Raw genomic sequence first — 18946 nt, forward strand, 5'->3', positions numbered from 1 at the left:
TTCAAGGTCCATCCTGTCATAAAGTTGTTATGGAATATTCTGCATCTTTATTTCAGGAGGATGCAGTTTCCCACGTGGCATATCAAGTCATCACTCCTCCAAGTAAGTTACCCTCTACTCCTTCAATGAATTCTTTGACTTTTGTCCCTCGTATTAAGTCTAATTCTGTGGAGGGTAAGAGGGTAACTCGTGGGAAAGCTTCTCATCATAAGTCTCCTATTTCTTTGGTTTCTAAAACTTCGAAACCTGTTGGTTGGAAAAGGAGAGCTTGAGGTGATAATAGTACTAGTTCATCCCCTATGGATACTATTATGGGTAGAAGGAAAATGGGAGCTGGTTTATCTGATAGAGGTGGTATGGATCAACAAAGTCCCACGAAGCAAAAGGTTCAACTCAGTCCTGTAAAGAGTCAAACACAAGGATCATTGGTGGTGGTTGCTAAGTAGCGCGACCAACTGCAATGAGTTGCCTAAGTTGAAGCTATAAAGGGCTTGGAAACCCTCCTACAGTTCAAGAGCTGAGTCATTTGGTCAAAACTAAGGTCTCATTTTTTTTTTTTTTTAATTTTATGGGAACTAAGTGCAAGAGAAGTAAAGCTGAGTTGGTTAGAAATAAGTTGGGTTTCAAAAACAGTTTTGTTGTGGATTGTTTAGGAAGGTGGAGGATTAGCTTTCTTTTGGGATGATCTATTTGAGGTTGTGTTGGATACCTATACCCAATGTCATATTTCCCGAAGAGTAACTCACAAGGAGACTAGTTCTAGTTGTCTTTTGACTAGTTTTTATGGAAATCTAGTTACAGCAAAGAGGTCTGAGAGTAGGAGGCTACTTGCTACTCTTAAACCTATTAATAATCTGCCATGGATCTGTTTTGGTGATTTTAGCGAAGTCATTAGACAAAGTAAAAAGTTTGGAGGCCCTAACAGACCTTACCAACAAATGGAAGCTTTAGAGAGGGATTGCTTTCTTGTGACCTTAATGATCTGGGTTATCAGGGTGGGAAATACACTTGGTGTAATAATAGAGAGGGGACTACTTTCACTAAAGAAAGGTTGGATCGAGCTTTGGGGAATTCAAGTTGGTTGCTGCATTTCAATTGCACTAAGGTTTATACTCTAGCTGCTAACACTTCAGATCACAGTCCAATCTGCATTGAGTTTGATTCTAGAGACCATCTTAATAGTAGAGGCTGCAAGCTTTTTAGATATGTAGCTAAGTGGGCATTAAGAGAAGAATGTGCTGAGGTGGTGAGGAAGGCTTGGTTGTTTAATTCCCCTAATCTCAATACTCTTTCGATGAGGAAGGCATGGTTGTTTAATTCTCCTAATCTCAATACTCTTTTAGATACTTCAAGAGGTCTGATCAGATGTAAGGAACAATTACAAAGGTGGAGTTCAATAGCTTTCAAGGGACAAAACTTATTAACTCAAAGTTACAAATGATAAAAAGATTACAGAATGATAATCAGGGGACTGTTGGTGATGATATTCATGTGCTTAAGCGGGAAGTTAACAAGATGCTTGAAGAAGAAGACCAGAACTAGAAGCAGAGGGCTAAGCAACAATGGCTCAAGGAGGGAGACAGAAATACAAGCTTTTATCACAAATGTGCTAGCCAGAGAAGGAAGATTAATTTCATTAAGAACATTACTAAGATGGATGGAAGTGTGCTGCATTCTTCTACAGAAATTAGCTCTGAGTTCCATGACTTTTTCCAAGATATATTTACTACTTCTAATCCTGAGGGTTTTCAACAATGTTTGATAAATTTGAAGTTGTGTGATAGCAACTATGAATACTTCTGAATACTTCTCTTATAAGAGAGATCAGTTCTAAGGAAATTGAGAAAGCTATTTTTCAGATGAATGGGCTTGGTTCTCTTGGACCAGATGGCTTCCCAGCTATTTTTTATCAACAACATTGGCACATAGTTGGTAGAGGAGTTTGTGATGCTATGAAAGAGGCTTTCAAATCCAACTCTTGGGATGACTCTATTGATAAAACATTTATTGCATTGATTCCAAAATTTGCTAAGCCTACAAACGTGACTGAATCCAGGCCTATAAGTCTTTGTAATGTCCATTACAAGATTATAGCAAAGGTGTTGGCCAATAGACTGAAGTGTTTTCCGCCTTCTATCATTTCTCCAACTCAAAGTGCATTCATTTCTGGTCGTTTGATCACAAATAATTTTATTATGGCCTATGAAATCCTACACTCAATGAAGAACAAAATCAAGGGAAAGGATGGATACTTGGCTTTGAAACTATGATATGAGTAACTTCTATGATCGAGTTGAGTGGCCTTTTTTAGAAGCTGTTATGTCTAAATTGGGCTTTGACAGAAAATGGATTGATTGGATCATGAGGTGTGTGTCAACTGTGTCATACTTTCTATTCATTAATGGTACTCCTCAACAGAATTTTAATCCTTCGAGGGGCATTAGGCAAGGTGACCCTTTGTCACCCTACATTTTCATTTTATGTTCTGAAGCCTTAACTTCCATTTTGAATCATGCTGAATCAGTTGACTATATTTCTGGCATTCCATTAGCAAAGGGTCATTTACATGTAAATCATATTTTCTTTGCTGATGATAGTTTGATTTTTTGCAAGGCAAGTTCTATTGAATGGAGTAGACTACAAAGGCTTTTGTCTATCTATGAATTGGCCTCAGGTCAAAGGGTTAACAAAGACAAAACCTCAATCCGCTTTAGTAAAAATACAAGAGCGGATGTGAAAGATATTTTGATCAGAATTATAGGGTTAGAGCCATTGAATCTTATGAAAAGTACCTAGGCCTTCTTGTAATGATTGGAAGATCTCGAGTTGCCTCCTTCAATCGTATTATGGATAGAGTAAGAGCAAGGCTTTCAAAATGGAAAATGAAATATCTCTCTCAAGCTAGAAAAGAAGTTCTATTCAAATCTGTCATTCAAGCAATACCTACATATAGTATGGAGGTTTTCAAAATCCCTATAAGCATCTTGCATGAAATACATAGGGTTGTGCTTACTTACTAGTGGGGACAGAAATCAAATGAGAGGAGGATTCAGTGGGTTCCAAAGCATCAACTGGGAAGAAGTAAGGTTGTGGGGGGTTTGAGATTTCGAGATTTGGAATTTTTTAATCTGGCCATGTTGGCCAAGCAAGCATGGAGGCTAGTGCAAAATCCTTCCCTCTGGCAACTGAAGTCTTGGCTTCAAAGTATTATAACTCAGGCAATTTTTGAATGCACAGTTAGGTAGAAATCCTTCTTATCTATGGAGAAGTCTCCTGCTAGTAAGACATGTTCTCATGAAATGTCTCTGTTGGAGGGTAGGAAATGGGAAGGATATCAGAATCTGATCTGATAGGTGGCTACCTCAAACTCCTAATTTCCAGGTCCAAAGCAGGTGTTCTGTCCTACCAGCAGATGCTCCAGTTTTAGCTCTTATTGATGAATCAATATGTCAATGGAATTACCAGCTTGTGAGACAAATCTTCTACAAAGAAGAAGCTGAGATGATCTTGAGGATACCAGTTAGCCAATGTGGAAGTGGAGATAAATAGATCTGGTCTTATACTAGGAATGAGATTTTTACTATCAAATATGCTTAATCATATGCAAGTTGAGCTTGAGGAAGTAAGAAAGGTCAGTGTTCTGTTCATAACTCTGATCGAGCTAAATGGAGAATTTTGGGGTCCCTTAAGCTGACTAATGTTGAGAAAGGAGAAAGTTTTTTTGTGGAAGGCATGTCATGAAGGTTTACCAACCAAGCTCAATCTTTATAAGAAAAAGGTTGTTGACAATCCCATGTGCCCAATCTGTGATCTATTTGAGGAAACAACTGAGCATGCTTTGTGGTCTTATGTTGTTACTAGATAAGTCTGGTTTTATAGCTCAAAAAGGTTAAAAAAATAAAAAAAAAAAGCAAAAATTGCAAACCAGACTTTTAAGGAATTGTTGTTTAACTTGTTTGATACATTTGAAGAAGAAGAGCTCTTACAGATTGTTGTGGTGATATGGAAGCTGTGGAAAAGAAGGAATGCAATGATTTTTGAAAACTTATTCTCTTCTCCTTTAGTACTTTTTAATCAAGCTAGCCAAAGATTATCTGAAATACACGCCAGTTATCAATCTCAACAGATTAGGATTTATATTCCTACTATATCTTCATCCTGTTGGATACCACCACCTCAAGGTATTGTCAAGATTAATTGGGATGCATCGATTGATAACATCTTTCTTTGGCTGGTTTTGGAGCTGTGGTAAGGGACAATGAGGGTCATGTTTTGGCTACCATGAGGATGAAACAAAATCTGTTACCTGATCCTCATCTAGCAGAATCTTATGCTGTTTTTTATGCCTTAAAGTTTGCTATGGAGCTTGGTTTCCAATGGATTATATTAAAAGGGGATGCTCTAAATATTGTGGAGGGTATTAAAAATGGTGCTCAATGATGGGACAGTTCCAGTATGATCATATCAGATGCTAGATCTCTCTTGGCTCAACTTCAACAATGGACAGTTGCTCATATTCAAAGAGGTTTTAATTCAGTTGCTCATGCTTTGGCAAGAACTGCATTGCTAATTCAATGTTTCATATAGAGGAAGTTCCTCAATGTATTGCTCATTTATTGTAAGCATGTTTGGAAATTAATAAAATTCGAATGTTCTTTTCAAAAAAAAAAAAAGTAAAGATCTTGTCCACAACAATGTAGAGTCAATTATGGCCTCCAACTCAAGTCAATCTTCTATTCATAATCAATAACAATCAAGTCATAGTGATTTTGTACCCATAACATAAGCCCATCAACCTTGCATGTAGCAAGCTGGCACATTTATTTTGATTGTCCACGTACGCGCGTGTGTATATATATAGCAAGTTGCAAAGTTAAAAGTGCTTAAATAGTTGAAGTTTTTTAATAAAAAAAAAATTAAGTTGTTTAGGTGTTACATATTAAAGCACTTTTAATCTCAAATAAGCTAAAAAGTACGTTTGAGAAACCATTTTGATGTTTTTTCTCAAACATGCTTTTCTAAATAATGGGAATGTAATTCGAATTTTAAAAATACTATACACGGACGAAAATACCCATACAAACTTCAGACAATAATAACTTTTAAACTTTTAAAAATATAGTCATAATCTTTAAAAATTCCAATAATCATCATTTCTACCTAACAAATACTTCTTTAATTTGTTCCCAAACAAACATAACTTGTTTAAAAGTGTTTTAAACATATGGTTACCAAACAGTAAATAACTTTTTAATATGAGAACTTATTACTTAAGTTATAAGCTATAAGCCCTAAACCTATAAGCTATAAAGTTATAAGTTATATTTTTCACCGCAATCCTGAACATGCACATAAGATAGAAAAATGCTAGAAAGCGTGCCAATCAAGAGGCAGAAACACACACCCGCCATGTCATCAATAATAAAATGTCTATTTCACCCTTAATTATTTTAATCCTTTGCTTTTATTTTGCGCCACCAGGGACCATCTCATTTCTGTGCATTTCGTTCTTTCTACATCGTAGAACGCAACACGATACCAAGTGCAGGAAGGAGTTGAAACTAGCTCGACGAAACCATTCTGAAATATAAGATAATAGGTGTAAGATTGTGCAAGAAAAATAAAAGAATATTTCCATACTCTTTTATGGGTAATGGTGCAGGTTTGCCCATTAATCACATTGCTTCATCCAAGTTTCCTTCCTTTACTAAATCCTTGTTCTTAAATCAATTTTTACATGTTCCTTCCATTGAGAAAAATTTCTTGTCTATTCATAAATTTACAAAAGAATAAAGATAATCACATTTTCTTTTAATTTTATGCTGATTTCTTTTGTGTGAAGGATCTCAATACGTGGAACATTCTCCTCCAACGACCAACTAAAGATGTACTTTATACCTTCTCCACTCTTCCATTATCTAGTTCCTCATTCAAAACTACCTTTATTGCTAAATGAGCTTCATTGGACATCTGACACAACATATTTGGTCATCCTTCTATGCATTTAGTAAACTCCATTGTATTTTCTAATAAGCTTCTTGTCATAAAAAAAAAAAGACATTTATTGTTTGTAACATTTGTCAACATAGTAAAAGTCACAATCTATCCTTTCATTTGTTCCCTTCGTGTTCTTTTAATCCCTTAGATCTAATATTTTCTGATGTATAGAGGCCTTCTCCCATTGAAGGGTATGGTTATTATGTAACCTTTTTGGATGATTTCAGTAAATTTACATGGCTTTACCCTTTACGAAAGAAATTTGATGTTGAGTCCATGTTTTATCAATTCCAAAATCTGGTCGAACGTCAATTTGGGCGCAAAATCAAGGCCATCCAAACATATTGGGGAGGGGAATTTCGACTTCTTAACACTTATATTCGCAATCAATGCATTATTCATCATTTAACCTGTCCACACAATCATGAGAAGAATGGCTCCATTGAAAGAAAGTACCGGCATATTGTGGAAACTGGTTTTTTTCTTTTAGCTCAACCATCTGTTCTAAAAAAAATATATTGGAGTCATGCATTCCAAACTGTATGTTTCCTTATTAATCAACTCCTCTTATTAGTTATTCAAAACCAATATCCACTAGCTTGTCTTTTTCATCACAAACCATATTACACCTTCTTGAAAAAAAATATGGTTTGGTTTTGAATATTGGAGTCATGCATTCCAAACTGCATGTTTCCTTATTAATCAACTCCTCTCATCGGTTATTCAAAACCAAAATCCACTAGCTTGTCTTTTTCATCACAAACCATATTACACCTTCTTGAAAAAAAATATGGTTTGGTTTTGAATATTGGAGTCATGCATTCCAAACTGCATGTTTCCTTATTAATCAACTCCTCTCATCGGTTATTCAAAACCAAAATCCACTAGCTTGTCTTTTTCATCACAAACCATATTACACCTTCTTGAAAAAAAATATGGTTTGGTTTTGAATATTGGAGTCATGCATTCCAAACTGCATGTTTCCTTATTAATCAACTCCTCTCATCGGTTATTCAAAACCAAAATCCACTAGCTTGTCTTTTTCATCACAAACCATATTACACCTTCTTGAAAAAAAATATGGTTTGGTTTTGAATATTGGAGTCATGCATTCCAAACTGCATGTTTCCTTATTAATCAACTCCTCTCATCGGTTATTCAAAACCAAAATCCACTAGCTTGTCTTTTTCATCACAAACCATATTACACCTTCTTGAAAACCTTTGATTTAGCATGTTGGCCCAATTTAAGACCATATAATGCTCAAAAATGGATTTTCGGTCTACATTATGTGTTTTCATGGGCTACAGCTCATCTCACAAAGGCTGTCGATGTTTGGACCTCAAAAGTGGGTGGACCTACATATCACGCCATGTGATATTTGAGGAAACTCGCTTTCCTTTTCGTGAGCAACAGGCCGAATCCACCTCCACTTCTACTATGGCCCAATGACTTGCTATTTTACCATTGTGTTTACAAGTACCAACTCCTAGCCCAGCTTCAACATCCACTACTCACTTTCGGCTCCAACCCAACAAGCTCCTGTCTCGTCTTCTTCCCTTTAATCAAAGGCCTCCTTGTAGTCAGCTCTTGCCTCTGCCAGCAACAATGACCTTCCTTGCTCTACCAACTCAAAAGCTTCTTCCCCAATGCCTACAATGTGCACTTGTCTTCAAAATAATATTTGAAGGCCTAAAGTTCATACTGATAAAACTGTACCTCGCTAATATCTTGCCACCAGGAACCTAGGAGCATGCGGGAAACCACCCATCAGTTGCCTAGGGACGGTTAAGGCCGCCAGTGGCCATGACTGGGCCTACCGACGTTATCTGTAGCCGCGAGGTGCTTCCTGCATGATGGCATGCCCGAAGCCAACGAACAAAGGAGGGCAACATGCTGCAGGCAGTGCCACCCGCCGACAACTCGCTAGCTAGCGAGGCCATCAGCAACCACCACATGACTCGCAGGAAGACTATGTCACCAGCACGGTGGTCCTCTATGCTATAGATCCATCCGCCGTGGCACTCCTAGACCCAGAAGTCGCCGGTAAGCTCGACCACTAGAAGCTAACTGAGGTGCAGTTCGCTCGTGCCATGTACATGCAACCAAAGCCAGCCACTGGCCACCACCTAGCTTGCCAACATTTTCTGTCGCCGGCAAGATGGTTCGAACCATGGAGGCTTTTTTTTCACAGTCGTCCCTCGCCACCATCATATCACCAGAGTCACTCAACAGCAATGCGTTCCTCGACCACAGTAACTCCTCCCGATAGGTCCTTCCGGCAATTCCTCATCGCCATGAGCTAGGGAAGTCAACAGTAGCCACTACCTGACTCACCGGAGTCTTCTGTTCCTGCCTGGCAGTCCCCGACCATGGAACCCCCACTACAGAGCTTCTTGCCACGAGTACCCACCACTAAAGTTTCTCACCACTAGTACTTGCCATCGAAGTTCCTCACCACAGTGACTTCAGTCCATGGTTTGCTCGCCACACTTGAGTTCCACTGGTTGCTCGCCAGATTGCTTACCCACAGAGTGCTGCTCGCCAGTTGCTCACCCACAATGTCCTTCACCATACACGTGAATTTTGGTTGGTGATACAATCTGATAAAAAAAAAGAAGAAGAAAGAGTCAAGCTACTGAACGATCTCAATCCAGTTTGTCTCTTTCAAACTAAATTGAAAGCAACAACTAAATTGTTCTGGTTTGTCTTTTTCAAACTTGCTATTTTATTTTTACTAACAAATTTGATTTTTGAAAGATTTTCCCCATAAAACTCCTCGGGGTCCCATGACAAACCTAGTTGTTGTACACCCCATGAATATAGTTCGCTAGAAATCACAAGCGTGAAACGAAAAACTAGCTGTGAAGCCCCTCTTAAGCACCACTTAATTTGTTATCATCATAATAGACCGTTCAGTATCGTAGGCACCCTGAACCTTTACCACTCTCTAGCAAAACGATATTTGGATTATATACACGAAGCATATTTGTATTTTTAGCACGGTTAAGCATCTCTTTCTAACAAAAGCCAACAGGCGGGAAAGGTCAAAGACCGCCCAACCTTACTTATCTCTCACCAAGGATCAAGAGGCGGGACAAGTCATCAGACTGCCCGACCACCCTCGTGATGAGCCAACTGGTAGGAAAGGTCAAGGACCACATGACTTTACTTTTCTCTTACCGAGGATCAAGAGGCGAAACAAGTCATCAAACTGCCTGACCTCCCTTATGATGAGCCAACTGGCGAGAAAGTTCAAGGACGGCTCGACCTTACTCATACCTCATCAAGAGTCAACAGGCGGGACAAGTCACTTAACTGCCCGACCTCCTTCGTGACAAGCCAACTGTCGAGAAAGGTCAAGAACTGCCGGACCTTACTCATACCTCGCCAAGGATCAAGAGGTGGGACAAGTCATCAGACTACCCGACCTCCATCGTGACAAGTCAACAAGTGGGAAATGTCAAGGATAGCCCGACCTTACTTATCTCTCGCCGAGGATCAAGAGGTAGGGCAAGTCGTCAAACTACCCGACCTCGCTCGTGACTAGCCAACAGGCAGGAAAGATCAAGGACCTCCCGACCTTACTCATACCTCACCGAGGATCAAAAGGTGGGACAAGTCATCAGACTGCCTGACCTCCCTCGTAATGAGTCAACAAGCGGGAAAGGTCAATGACTGCTCGACCTTACTTATCTCTCGTTGAGGATCAAGTGGCAGCACAAGTCATCAAACTACCCAACCTCCCTCGTGACGAGCCAACAAGCAAGAAATGTCAAGGATCGCCTGACCTAACTCATAGCTCGCCGAGAGTCAACAAGCAGGACGATTGCCCGACCTCCCTCATGACGAGCCAACAGGCAGGAAAGATCAAGGATTGCCTGACCTCTCAGGCGCCCAACAAGCAAGCACTTTTGGACTGCTGGACCTCTCTCACCTAGACAGCAATACAAGCACAATATCTTCTTCAGCAAACATCGAGTGTTTACACTCGTGCCAGCGGGTTACCTTCGAGAAAGAGCCTTTGAGCTCCACAACAACCTCACTCAGGTTTCCTTTGGGAACGAGTCAACAGGCTCAGCAACCGCCTATGATGGACCCAGGGAGTCAACAGGCTTCCTGACCACTTAAGCGCGGGTTACTATAAACAAACTCTAACATATACTCCAAGATGGGAACATCAAAAACGATTTACACCAAGGTGTAGAAAATCCACTACTACCAACAACAGCAAAAATGATCACAAAAATACACAAAAAAAAATAATCATGGGAATATGCAGTATTCGCTGACAATAAACAATCTCTTAAGCAAACATCCACGCAAATAAACAAATTCAAAGTAGAGCTCCACGCTCGCACCTAATGTGGTCGAGTACATCTCCCACTAAAGCAAAACTTCATGCTCACACCTAATTTGGTGGAGTACATCTCCCGCCAAAGCAAAGCTCTGCACTCGCAACTAACGCAGCCGAGCACATCCGCTGCCTATCTCTCCAAGCTAAGCTCTTCACTACTTAGCACAAAACAAATAGAAAACCAGGGACTAAACAGAAAACAGGGACCAATTTTCAAATTTTATTTTGCAAATTATTGACTTGAAGATTCTCAATGCCTTCTTGTTGTAAGCAAATCGACTTTCAAAATCACAGGCATCTGTTGGCAGTCATATAAACAGCCTATAATTTAGCCCTGGGATAATACCGAAAATCATGTCAAGAGATAAGTCTAAGGAGAGATAAGGTAAGTTGACTCAGATTCCTAAATGAAAAGACACACAGACTCCTAAGAGGAAAGAGTATCTCAAGGCAAGTTAGACTCAATCACTCCAAGGAAATAAACCTCTATATAAGGAGGAGATCCCCACAAATATTACAGGCTTTCAACAAAAGCTCCCTACGTACAAAGTCTACCACACATAGTGACTCCAAAGGATCTTCCCAAAATTTATCAGTTGTATTGAGAGATACGTGAGGTTATGAGAGATTGTAAAATCACCTATCATAATGAATTTTACCCCAAACAATCCGTGAACGTAGACTTTTATGCAAATCTACGTAAATCCTTGTGTCTTCCTTTATTTATTTCTAATTGCTTATTTATTATTTACTTTCATGGATGAACGTGAAGATTATTGTATTGACAGCCCAAATCACCATTGTGGTTCAGGGATGATTCTTTCCTCCCTTCCAGTGTGTTGTGCAAATTAAGGTATTAAGAAGTATTTTATATTAAATTTATGGTTGTACATAAAATACTACATTTGACATGTGTTTATAACTTAATGGTATTTATCTTTTTCGTGTATAAGACAAACAAAATGTCGACAACTGAGGTTAAATGCATAAATTACATATTTATTGAAACTATTTAGATTAATATCATATTTTTATTAAAACTAGTCAATGAATTTATATTTTATACTCTTTTATACATGATATAAAATGAGTAAATTGCATAAAATATGATTTTTAATACATTTTGTCAATATTGAAATATCCGATTTAAAATTATCATGAATCGTCTAATTTATTGAATCTATCCTTACCCGATTCTAATTTTTCAAGCCTTGGATTACGCCCTATCAACACCCCTTAAGCTATCCAATTTAGTCACTAGGTGGGGAGCTTGATGCCGCCCAACCACTGCACCTTAATCATATTTTTTAATTGTGTTCTAAATTAGAGTTTATCAAATTAGATTTTCTTTGTTTCCCTTTTTCAAAGAAAAAATAAATAAAAGGATAGTGCTAGCATGCTGCCCACCTTTTACCGTTGGGCATACCGCTAGTACAAATTTGTTGTTCTTTTTATTTCTTTTCTTTTAAATATTTTTTTTTAACATCCTTAATCATAAAAAAATTTTTAAAAAATATACAACTTTATTAATACTTACTTCTAATTACTAGGTAAATAAATAAAAAATTAAAATACTCTAATGGTAACTTTGAACAGTAACATGGAACTAAAGCTATGTTTGGGTAGTAAGATGATCTCATATGATTTGTGAATTAGAGGTGTTACCCGTACCCTACGGGGTAGGGTAGCCCTCTCCCCTCCATTTTGGCCACAGAAATTAATCAAAAAAAAAAAATCCAAGAGATTTGAAACATATTAATACAATCACACGTCCACATACGGTCAAATATGAAGGAAACAAAACCACATTTCATTTTTTCCAAGAATACACTTTTAATCATTCACGCCAAAAATCCCATTTGGCCCAGTCATAGACTCATAACCATTATTTTATTATGCATGCACCACGGTCTCCCCTATGGACTGTCTGTACACCCTGGCTCTCATCGTCACATCACAGGTAACATCCATGCATGAGACTTCATAACGAGCGATACCCAGTTCCGCGTCCAGCGTATACATGACAAGCATCCTCTAACCCTGCCAGCAAAAGGCCACGGAATCGGTACGAGAGCGTTACCGTCTCGTTCGTTCCCGTAGTCACCCTGCGACAACTCAAGGGACGTCGCGTTAGTCTGTTACGCTCCCGAGTGACTAGATGAGCTCCACCGATATAGTGCCCCATCTCGGCTTGGGGTCGTGAAACACACGCACCCACATAATCAGTCTCAATTTCAAACTGACAACGTGACTTCTTAGCACAATTTATTAAAGATGATAAATATGCATTACAACATAAATTGGATGACATGGTAAATTTACTCATTTATAAATCCACAATAATTACAATCACACAGTTTCACAACCAACTACACGCGTAATCCCATCCTCCAATCCGGCCCAAGGCCCAACACCAACATCAACTGCAATTAAGTCCCAACACTTCAATAGCCCAAGGCATTCCAACAAATCAACAGTTTATCAATAAATGACAAAAACGCTATTTTAAAACTCATGGATTTGCGTTGGAAAAATTACATACATGAAGATTGGAAAAATTCTGGAAGATCGCGCGAATGGAGGTGTTGCCAAAAGTGGTGGCAACAGTGACTCAAGGGCAAAACAGTGGCATTTCTGGTGGGTTTTCTCTCAAAGGAATTCGGTCTAGAAAAATGGATGGAAAATCAACTCACAGTAAGCATAAAAATTTTCAAGAAACCGAGTGAAGCTCAACTTCTATGGACAAAGTAGGACACGGCAAACACTTCACAAACTCTCGGATTCTCCAACAAAATTCAAAACACAATAAACTAAAAACTTAGAAATGAAAATAGCTTAACAAGAGAGGAAGGATGAGGAACTCAGAAGATTTAATTGAGGAACCTGTGGCCTAAATATAGATCGAGTAAGTCGGTTTGATTGAAGAGGACAACACAGTTCACATGCAATAGAAGCTCGAGTTGGACGTGAAGGTGGCCATGTGTCACATGAGTAGAGAAGACAAAAAAGACAGTGTAATCCGTGGAAAAGAGAAATGCCAAGGTGCGGATGTGTGGCGTGGCAACTGGATAGCAGCTCTTCGAAGTTCACTGCCGCATGACACAGAGAAGAAAGTAGAAGAAGAAGGTGGAAGATGGTGGTCATGCGAAGCGGTAGCTTGACAGCAAGCCTTTAGAGCCACTGTCGAACGACACGGAGCTGCCATGAGGTGGAGAAAAGGAGGTGGTGGCAATAACAGCAGCTGGATCATGGAGAAACTGGAAGAAGATAGAAGGAAGAAGAAGAAAGAAGAAAAAAGGAGAGGAAAAGAGAGGGACGGTGCAAGAGGAAGAGATGAAACCCTAAGGGGTTTTTCTCCAAACGGCGCCATTTAACTAAGGGGAGGGCTGGGTTTCTAACTCACACGGGCTGGGCTCACAATGCACACGGGTTGGGCTTTTGGGCTCTCCAAACTCACACACCCACGGCCCACAACGAGGAACAAACAAACTCAAGCCCAAAATAAAACATTAACCACACACACAAGCCCAAAAATAAAATACAAAGTAAAATTAATTAAAATAACATAAATAAAATAACACAACTAAATAAAATAAAAGGAATTAAACACATGAAAATTTAGAGATCTCACACAAACTATGGAAACAGGTTTCTTGCTTTGTATGGGATTGGGGAAGGGGAAAGTTCCATCTCCGTAGGGTTAGGATTAGGATCCGTGGGGTCAATGCCAAGTGTAGGGTTAGGTGTTGGGGTATGGGTAGGAGAGTTATCACTAAAATATACTGGACTAGACATTACCGATTCTCCAAAACAGTAAAAAATCATAAATGAAAACATGTCACTAACATCAACAATTAACACCACAGATTCATAGCAACACCAAGGATTCACATAATGACATAACATCAATGATTCACAACCACTAACATCAACAGATTCATAGCCACTAACATCAATGATTTAATTGTATACTCAGCAATTTTCAACAATTAAAAAAGCATTCCATACGTCCCAACCTCTCATGCATCATTCTAATTTCAAACCAAAGGTGAAAGCTTTATAATTGAAGTGAAAAAGATCATGATCTATCAATCGATTGCAATAAAAAAGATTACCAACTTTTAGATAAAATAGATTGCAATAAAAGTCACAATTTCATGCAATATAAGTCACCATTGCAATAAAAAAGATTTCCAACAATTAGATAAAAAAAAAAAAAAATTCAATAAAAGTCACAATTTCATGCAAAGATATCCAATTCTCATAATGATCATAGTTCTTTATATTTTATAATATAAAATTTTTTATAACTCATTCTATGACTCATTCTATAACTTATTCTATAAATTAATTTAGGAGTTTTAATTTTTAATAGTAAAATTTCTAAATTAATTTACAAAAGAAGTGACAGAAATCCTTTTCGAAAGGCAAAAACTTTTTAGGATACCCACGATCCTATGCTGACTGAAAAACTTAATTTATCCTACTTTTAGGATACCCACTTTTTTATTGGAAAAAACTTAATTTATCCTATGCAAAACCCTAAAGCTTTTGAAAGGAAAAACTTTTTAGGATACCCCACGATCCAAGCTGACAGAAAAAGGATGAAAAAAATAGAAAAAGAAAAAGAAAAACTAAATTGGAATAATAAGAAAAGTAGCTTAATTCTCAACATTCCTTTACCACCTACTAGTTGTGGCCATTGTAATCAATAACGTTTTAGAAGTTGTTGCAGATGATGAATGTTGTTGGCTAGCTAGATCATGTTAATAATCCTGAAATCCCTAACATAATTAAGGATTTCAAATTGGCATCTTAAACTAATTTAGGGTTCTAATTTGAAATCCTAAAGTCACAAAAATACACAAAAAAATTAACACAAACATCAAAATATATGCACAAATCGAATCTCTACAATATACAATTCACAAAGACACAATATCACCTTCCAACTCCTCCATTTAATCCTAACTTTTCTCCAATCTCTATAACTCCAAAAAAAAAAAAAAAACAATTCGGAGTTCGGATTCGATTAACTTACCTTCGACGATGGAGATGCAGACAGACGACGGCGGCGTAGTGCGTACGACAAATGAACGACGACGAAAATGTGTGTGAGAGAGAGAGAGAGAGTTTTCAGAGTATGAGGGTATAGAGAAGGGGGTAGGGTATAGAGAAGGGGTAGGGGGAGTCGTACGGAGATAAAACGACATCGTTTTGATATGGGATGTTGTTTTATAAAAACAATCACAATCATAAAACGACGTCGTTTATGGCTAAGGTTTTTTTTTATATAAATACATATATATAATATAAATAATATATATATATATGGTGGGGAAAAAAGGCAGGCTTGGCCCCCTTTGTCCCCCTCCTCAGCTGGAGGCCCTAGATGCAGGCAGGGCCACCCGTCCCACCCATGCAGGGGTGGGACAATGGGGTGCAAGGCCCTGCTGCTCATCCCTAATGTGAATAATAGTAAAAAAGTGATTAAAAATAATAATAAAATATTAATTAAAACATCTTACGCATTTTTCTTAGAGCTCACAACTTTCACCGCATCCCATAAAATTTCGTCTTCAAAATATTTTTCCAACCAGATCATAAAACCTCTCAACCTTTTTTCACATCGATCTCCTCCATCGTTTTCAAAGACACACAGACAGAATGGCGAGTGCGTATGGCGATGCGAGCCAGAAGATAGACTATGTGTTCAAGGTGGTGCTGATAGGGGACTCGGCGGTGGGGAAGTCTCAAATTCTGGCCCGGTTCGCTCGCAACGAGTTTAGCCTCGAGTCCAAGGCCACCATCGGGGTCGAGTTCCAGACTCGCACCCTCGTTATCCAGCACAAGAGCGTCAAGGCCCAGATCTGGGACACCGCCGGCCAAGAACGGTGTTCAACTCTCTCTCTAGAAACTCCGCTTTCAACTTTTCTAGCTTCCTAGAATTCTGATTTAGTTCACCGATAGTGTTCGCTCGAGATCGATCTTGCTATTGAGACTTGGTTCTTGAGTTTACTAATTTGTGCATATTCTTTTTTGATAATACTGGTTTGTGTATGAAATGCAATTCCAATCATCACTTCTATTTCCACGTCGAGTTTTATGAATCTTTATTATTAAGTGCGAAAGGCGTAACCCAATGCATAGGAAGTTGGAAAAAATTTGTTACTCATGTTAGGTGCTTAAATTCCCGATCAGAATCAAGATCGTTGCATATTTTTTGTACATGAAAGAAAAGGATCGAAAGAAAATAAGATGTTTTTAGTTGAGAAATTGGTGTTTAGAGAAGTGGGTTGTCCTTCGGTTATATAATTGGGGTGTATTATAATTTATCATATCTGATTAATCTTGTTGAGTGCAAAAGCAGTCCCCTCTACTAAGGCTACATTTTATATTTGGAAGTGGGGGTGTTTAGGTGATTACATTTTTCAACTTCAATATTCCTTTTTGAGGGATACAATGCAAATGCCCAAAACATGTTCGACATTTGTGCAGATATATTATTTGAAGAGTTAATTATTTCCTCTATGAACAACGGCTGTGTATAGTGTGTGTGAATCCTTCCTACACCATTCTCTGGTGCATGCCTCCCATATGTCTTTTGGTATGGTTTAAGGATGTATTTTTTTTCCGATAAGAATGTAATAGCAACACAATTGCCGAAGAAATTGGATCGTTAGTAGACTCCAGATTGCTTAGCTTTATACTCTTCAGTTCAATGAGCTGGGCCCTTTGCAAACTTTGTTGCGGTATTTTTATTGTGAGTAGGCTTTTCATGGATCATGATTGAATCCTCTGTTAAGTTATTTTGAATAAACCGAGCGCCTTAATTCAACTGAAGATAATCAGATCATGTCTTTTGGTGGATTGAGCAGCTACAGAGCAGTTACAAGTGCATACTACAGGGGAGCTGTTGGAGCAATGCTGGTTTACGACATAACCAAACGCCAGACATTTGATCACATACCTCGTTGGCTGGAAGAGCTGCGTAGCCATGCAGACAAGAACATTGTCATCATTCTGATAGGGAACAAAAGTGATCTTGAGCATCAGCGTGCAGTCCCCATAGAGGATGCCAAAGAATTTGCTCAAAATGAAGGTCTGTTTTTCTTGGAGACCTCGGCGCTGGAAGCAACCAATGTTGAATCTGCCTTCTTAACTGTGTTGAACGAGATCTTCAACATTGTGAACAAGAAAAGCCTAGTTGCAGATGAAAACCGAAGTAATGGGAATCCTACATCCCTTGCTGGCAAGAAGATCATTATCCCTGGTCCTGCACAAGAGATCCCAACTAAGAGCAGTACGTGCTGTAGATTATTGTGATTTGATTGAGTTGAGGCTTCAAAATATGGGAATCTTCGTCCTGTGTTCATCACAGCGATTTTTTTAGGGGGCGTCTGGTGTATCTCTTGTATATTTTGCAGTGCTTCCGTGTGTTTGCACAGGCAGCTGATTACTCGCATGTTGTGAAATGGGAGAAAGAACTTAAGATAAGCCTAGTTGCAGATTGCTTGTTACCCATTTGTTGTCTGAGAAAGTTGCTGGGGATGGGAAGTACCTGTTCATGGAGGCCAGAGTGTTAGCGCTAACATATGGCAGCTATTTACCCCATTGCCATTTATACTGTTTATTTAGTTTCCATAGGGAGTGGCTCCAAAATTAGATTGACAGTTGGATTCTCAGCATCGCAGTGAATAATATAGAAAGCGACTTTCCAACTCTTTCATGATAATACCATCCAAAGTAATGTCATTCATTGTCTTTTTCATCATCATTTTTTACGTGGCATCAAATGATTGAACAAGTATTAGTTATTTTCTATTTATTTACTAATAATTTGATGCCATGTCAAGAAACAATTAGTTTTTTTGTTTTAACATCGGTGTATTACTTTTGTTAGCATAACATAAAATATTTTCATTCATCTTTGTTATAAACCCACTAGGTAGAATTCAACCTTGAAAACTGGCTTACAAGGGAAGGGTGCCTAGGGGTTTATAAACCACCAATCAATCTTATATTTAGTCGATGTGGGATCGTAACAACCATCACGCTTCACAGTCGATGTTCCACGGTGGTCCTAGCTCTCACACGGGTTGGCTGTGCGTTAGGTCTTTTCTAGCTCCCAACAAACACTATCATGCTGGCATCACCTTCGTACGACACGATTGCAATCGTGTCAACATGGATTGCATACATTGGGTGGTTCTGATACCATTTGTTATGAACCCACTAGGTAGAACTCACCCTTAAAAACCGGCTTATAAAAGAAGGGTGCCTAAGGGCTTCTAAACCACCAACCAATCACATACTTAGTCGATGTGGAATCGAAACAATCTTCAACTGTTTCTTTAGTTGTATAAAGTTATTCTTCTTGGACTTTCAACTAGTCAGAGTATTGCGACAAAGATCAACTCGAATTCTGTTATGGACCAGGTCGTAGATTATATCCCAAATGCTGGATTTATGAAGTTCTTCTAGAATCGCGTTGTTTTTCAAACAAGTTGCCAAATTCCATGCCATCTCAATAAGAGGCCACGTATAATGCTTTGTGCTGTAAAACTATGACAAACATCCAGGAATATGGTA

At 38.6% G+C, this 18946-nt stretch overlaps 1 protein-coding gene across 1 annotated transcript; it reads left to right on the top strand.

Annotated features, from left to right (window-relative positions):
• Positions 1-15895: 15895 nt before the first annotated feature.
• LOC121252971 (ras-related protein Rab11D-like) lies at positions 15896-18077 on the top strand. The gene is made up of 2 exons (XM_041152830.1): positions 15896-16248; positions 17233-18077. Exons 1-2 carry the CDS (start codon positions 16022-16024, stop codon positions 17678-17680), a joined length of 675 nt encoding a protein of 224 aa, XP_041008764.1. The 5' UTR covers positions 15896-16021; the 3' UTR covers positions 17681-18077.
• The last annotated feature ends 869 nt before the right edge of the window (positions 18078-18946 follow it).

Source organism: Juglans microcarpa x Juglans regia, chromosome 2S (assembly GCF_004785595.1).
Source record: "Juglans microcarpa x Juglans regia isolate MS1-56 chromosome 2S, Jm3101_v1.0, whole genome shotgun sequence".
Taxonomy (NCBI): domain Eukaryota; kingdom Viridiplantae; phylum Streptophyta; class Magnoliopsida; order Fagales; family Juglandaceae; genus Juglans; species Juglans microcarpa x Juglans regia.

What these genes read in the sequence shown, in the direction of transcription:
- LOC121252971 (XM_041152830.1), top strand. Translation starts at nt 16,022, where the DNA reads ATGGCGAGTGCGTATGGCGATGCGAGCCAGAAGATAGACTATGTGTTC. An exon ending in GACACCGCCGGCCAAGAACG is followed by an intron (nt 16,249 to 17,232) that starts GTGTTCAACTCT and finishes TGGATTGAGCAG; the next exon opens with CTACAGAGCAGTTACAAGTG.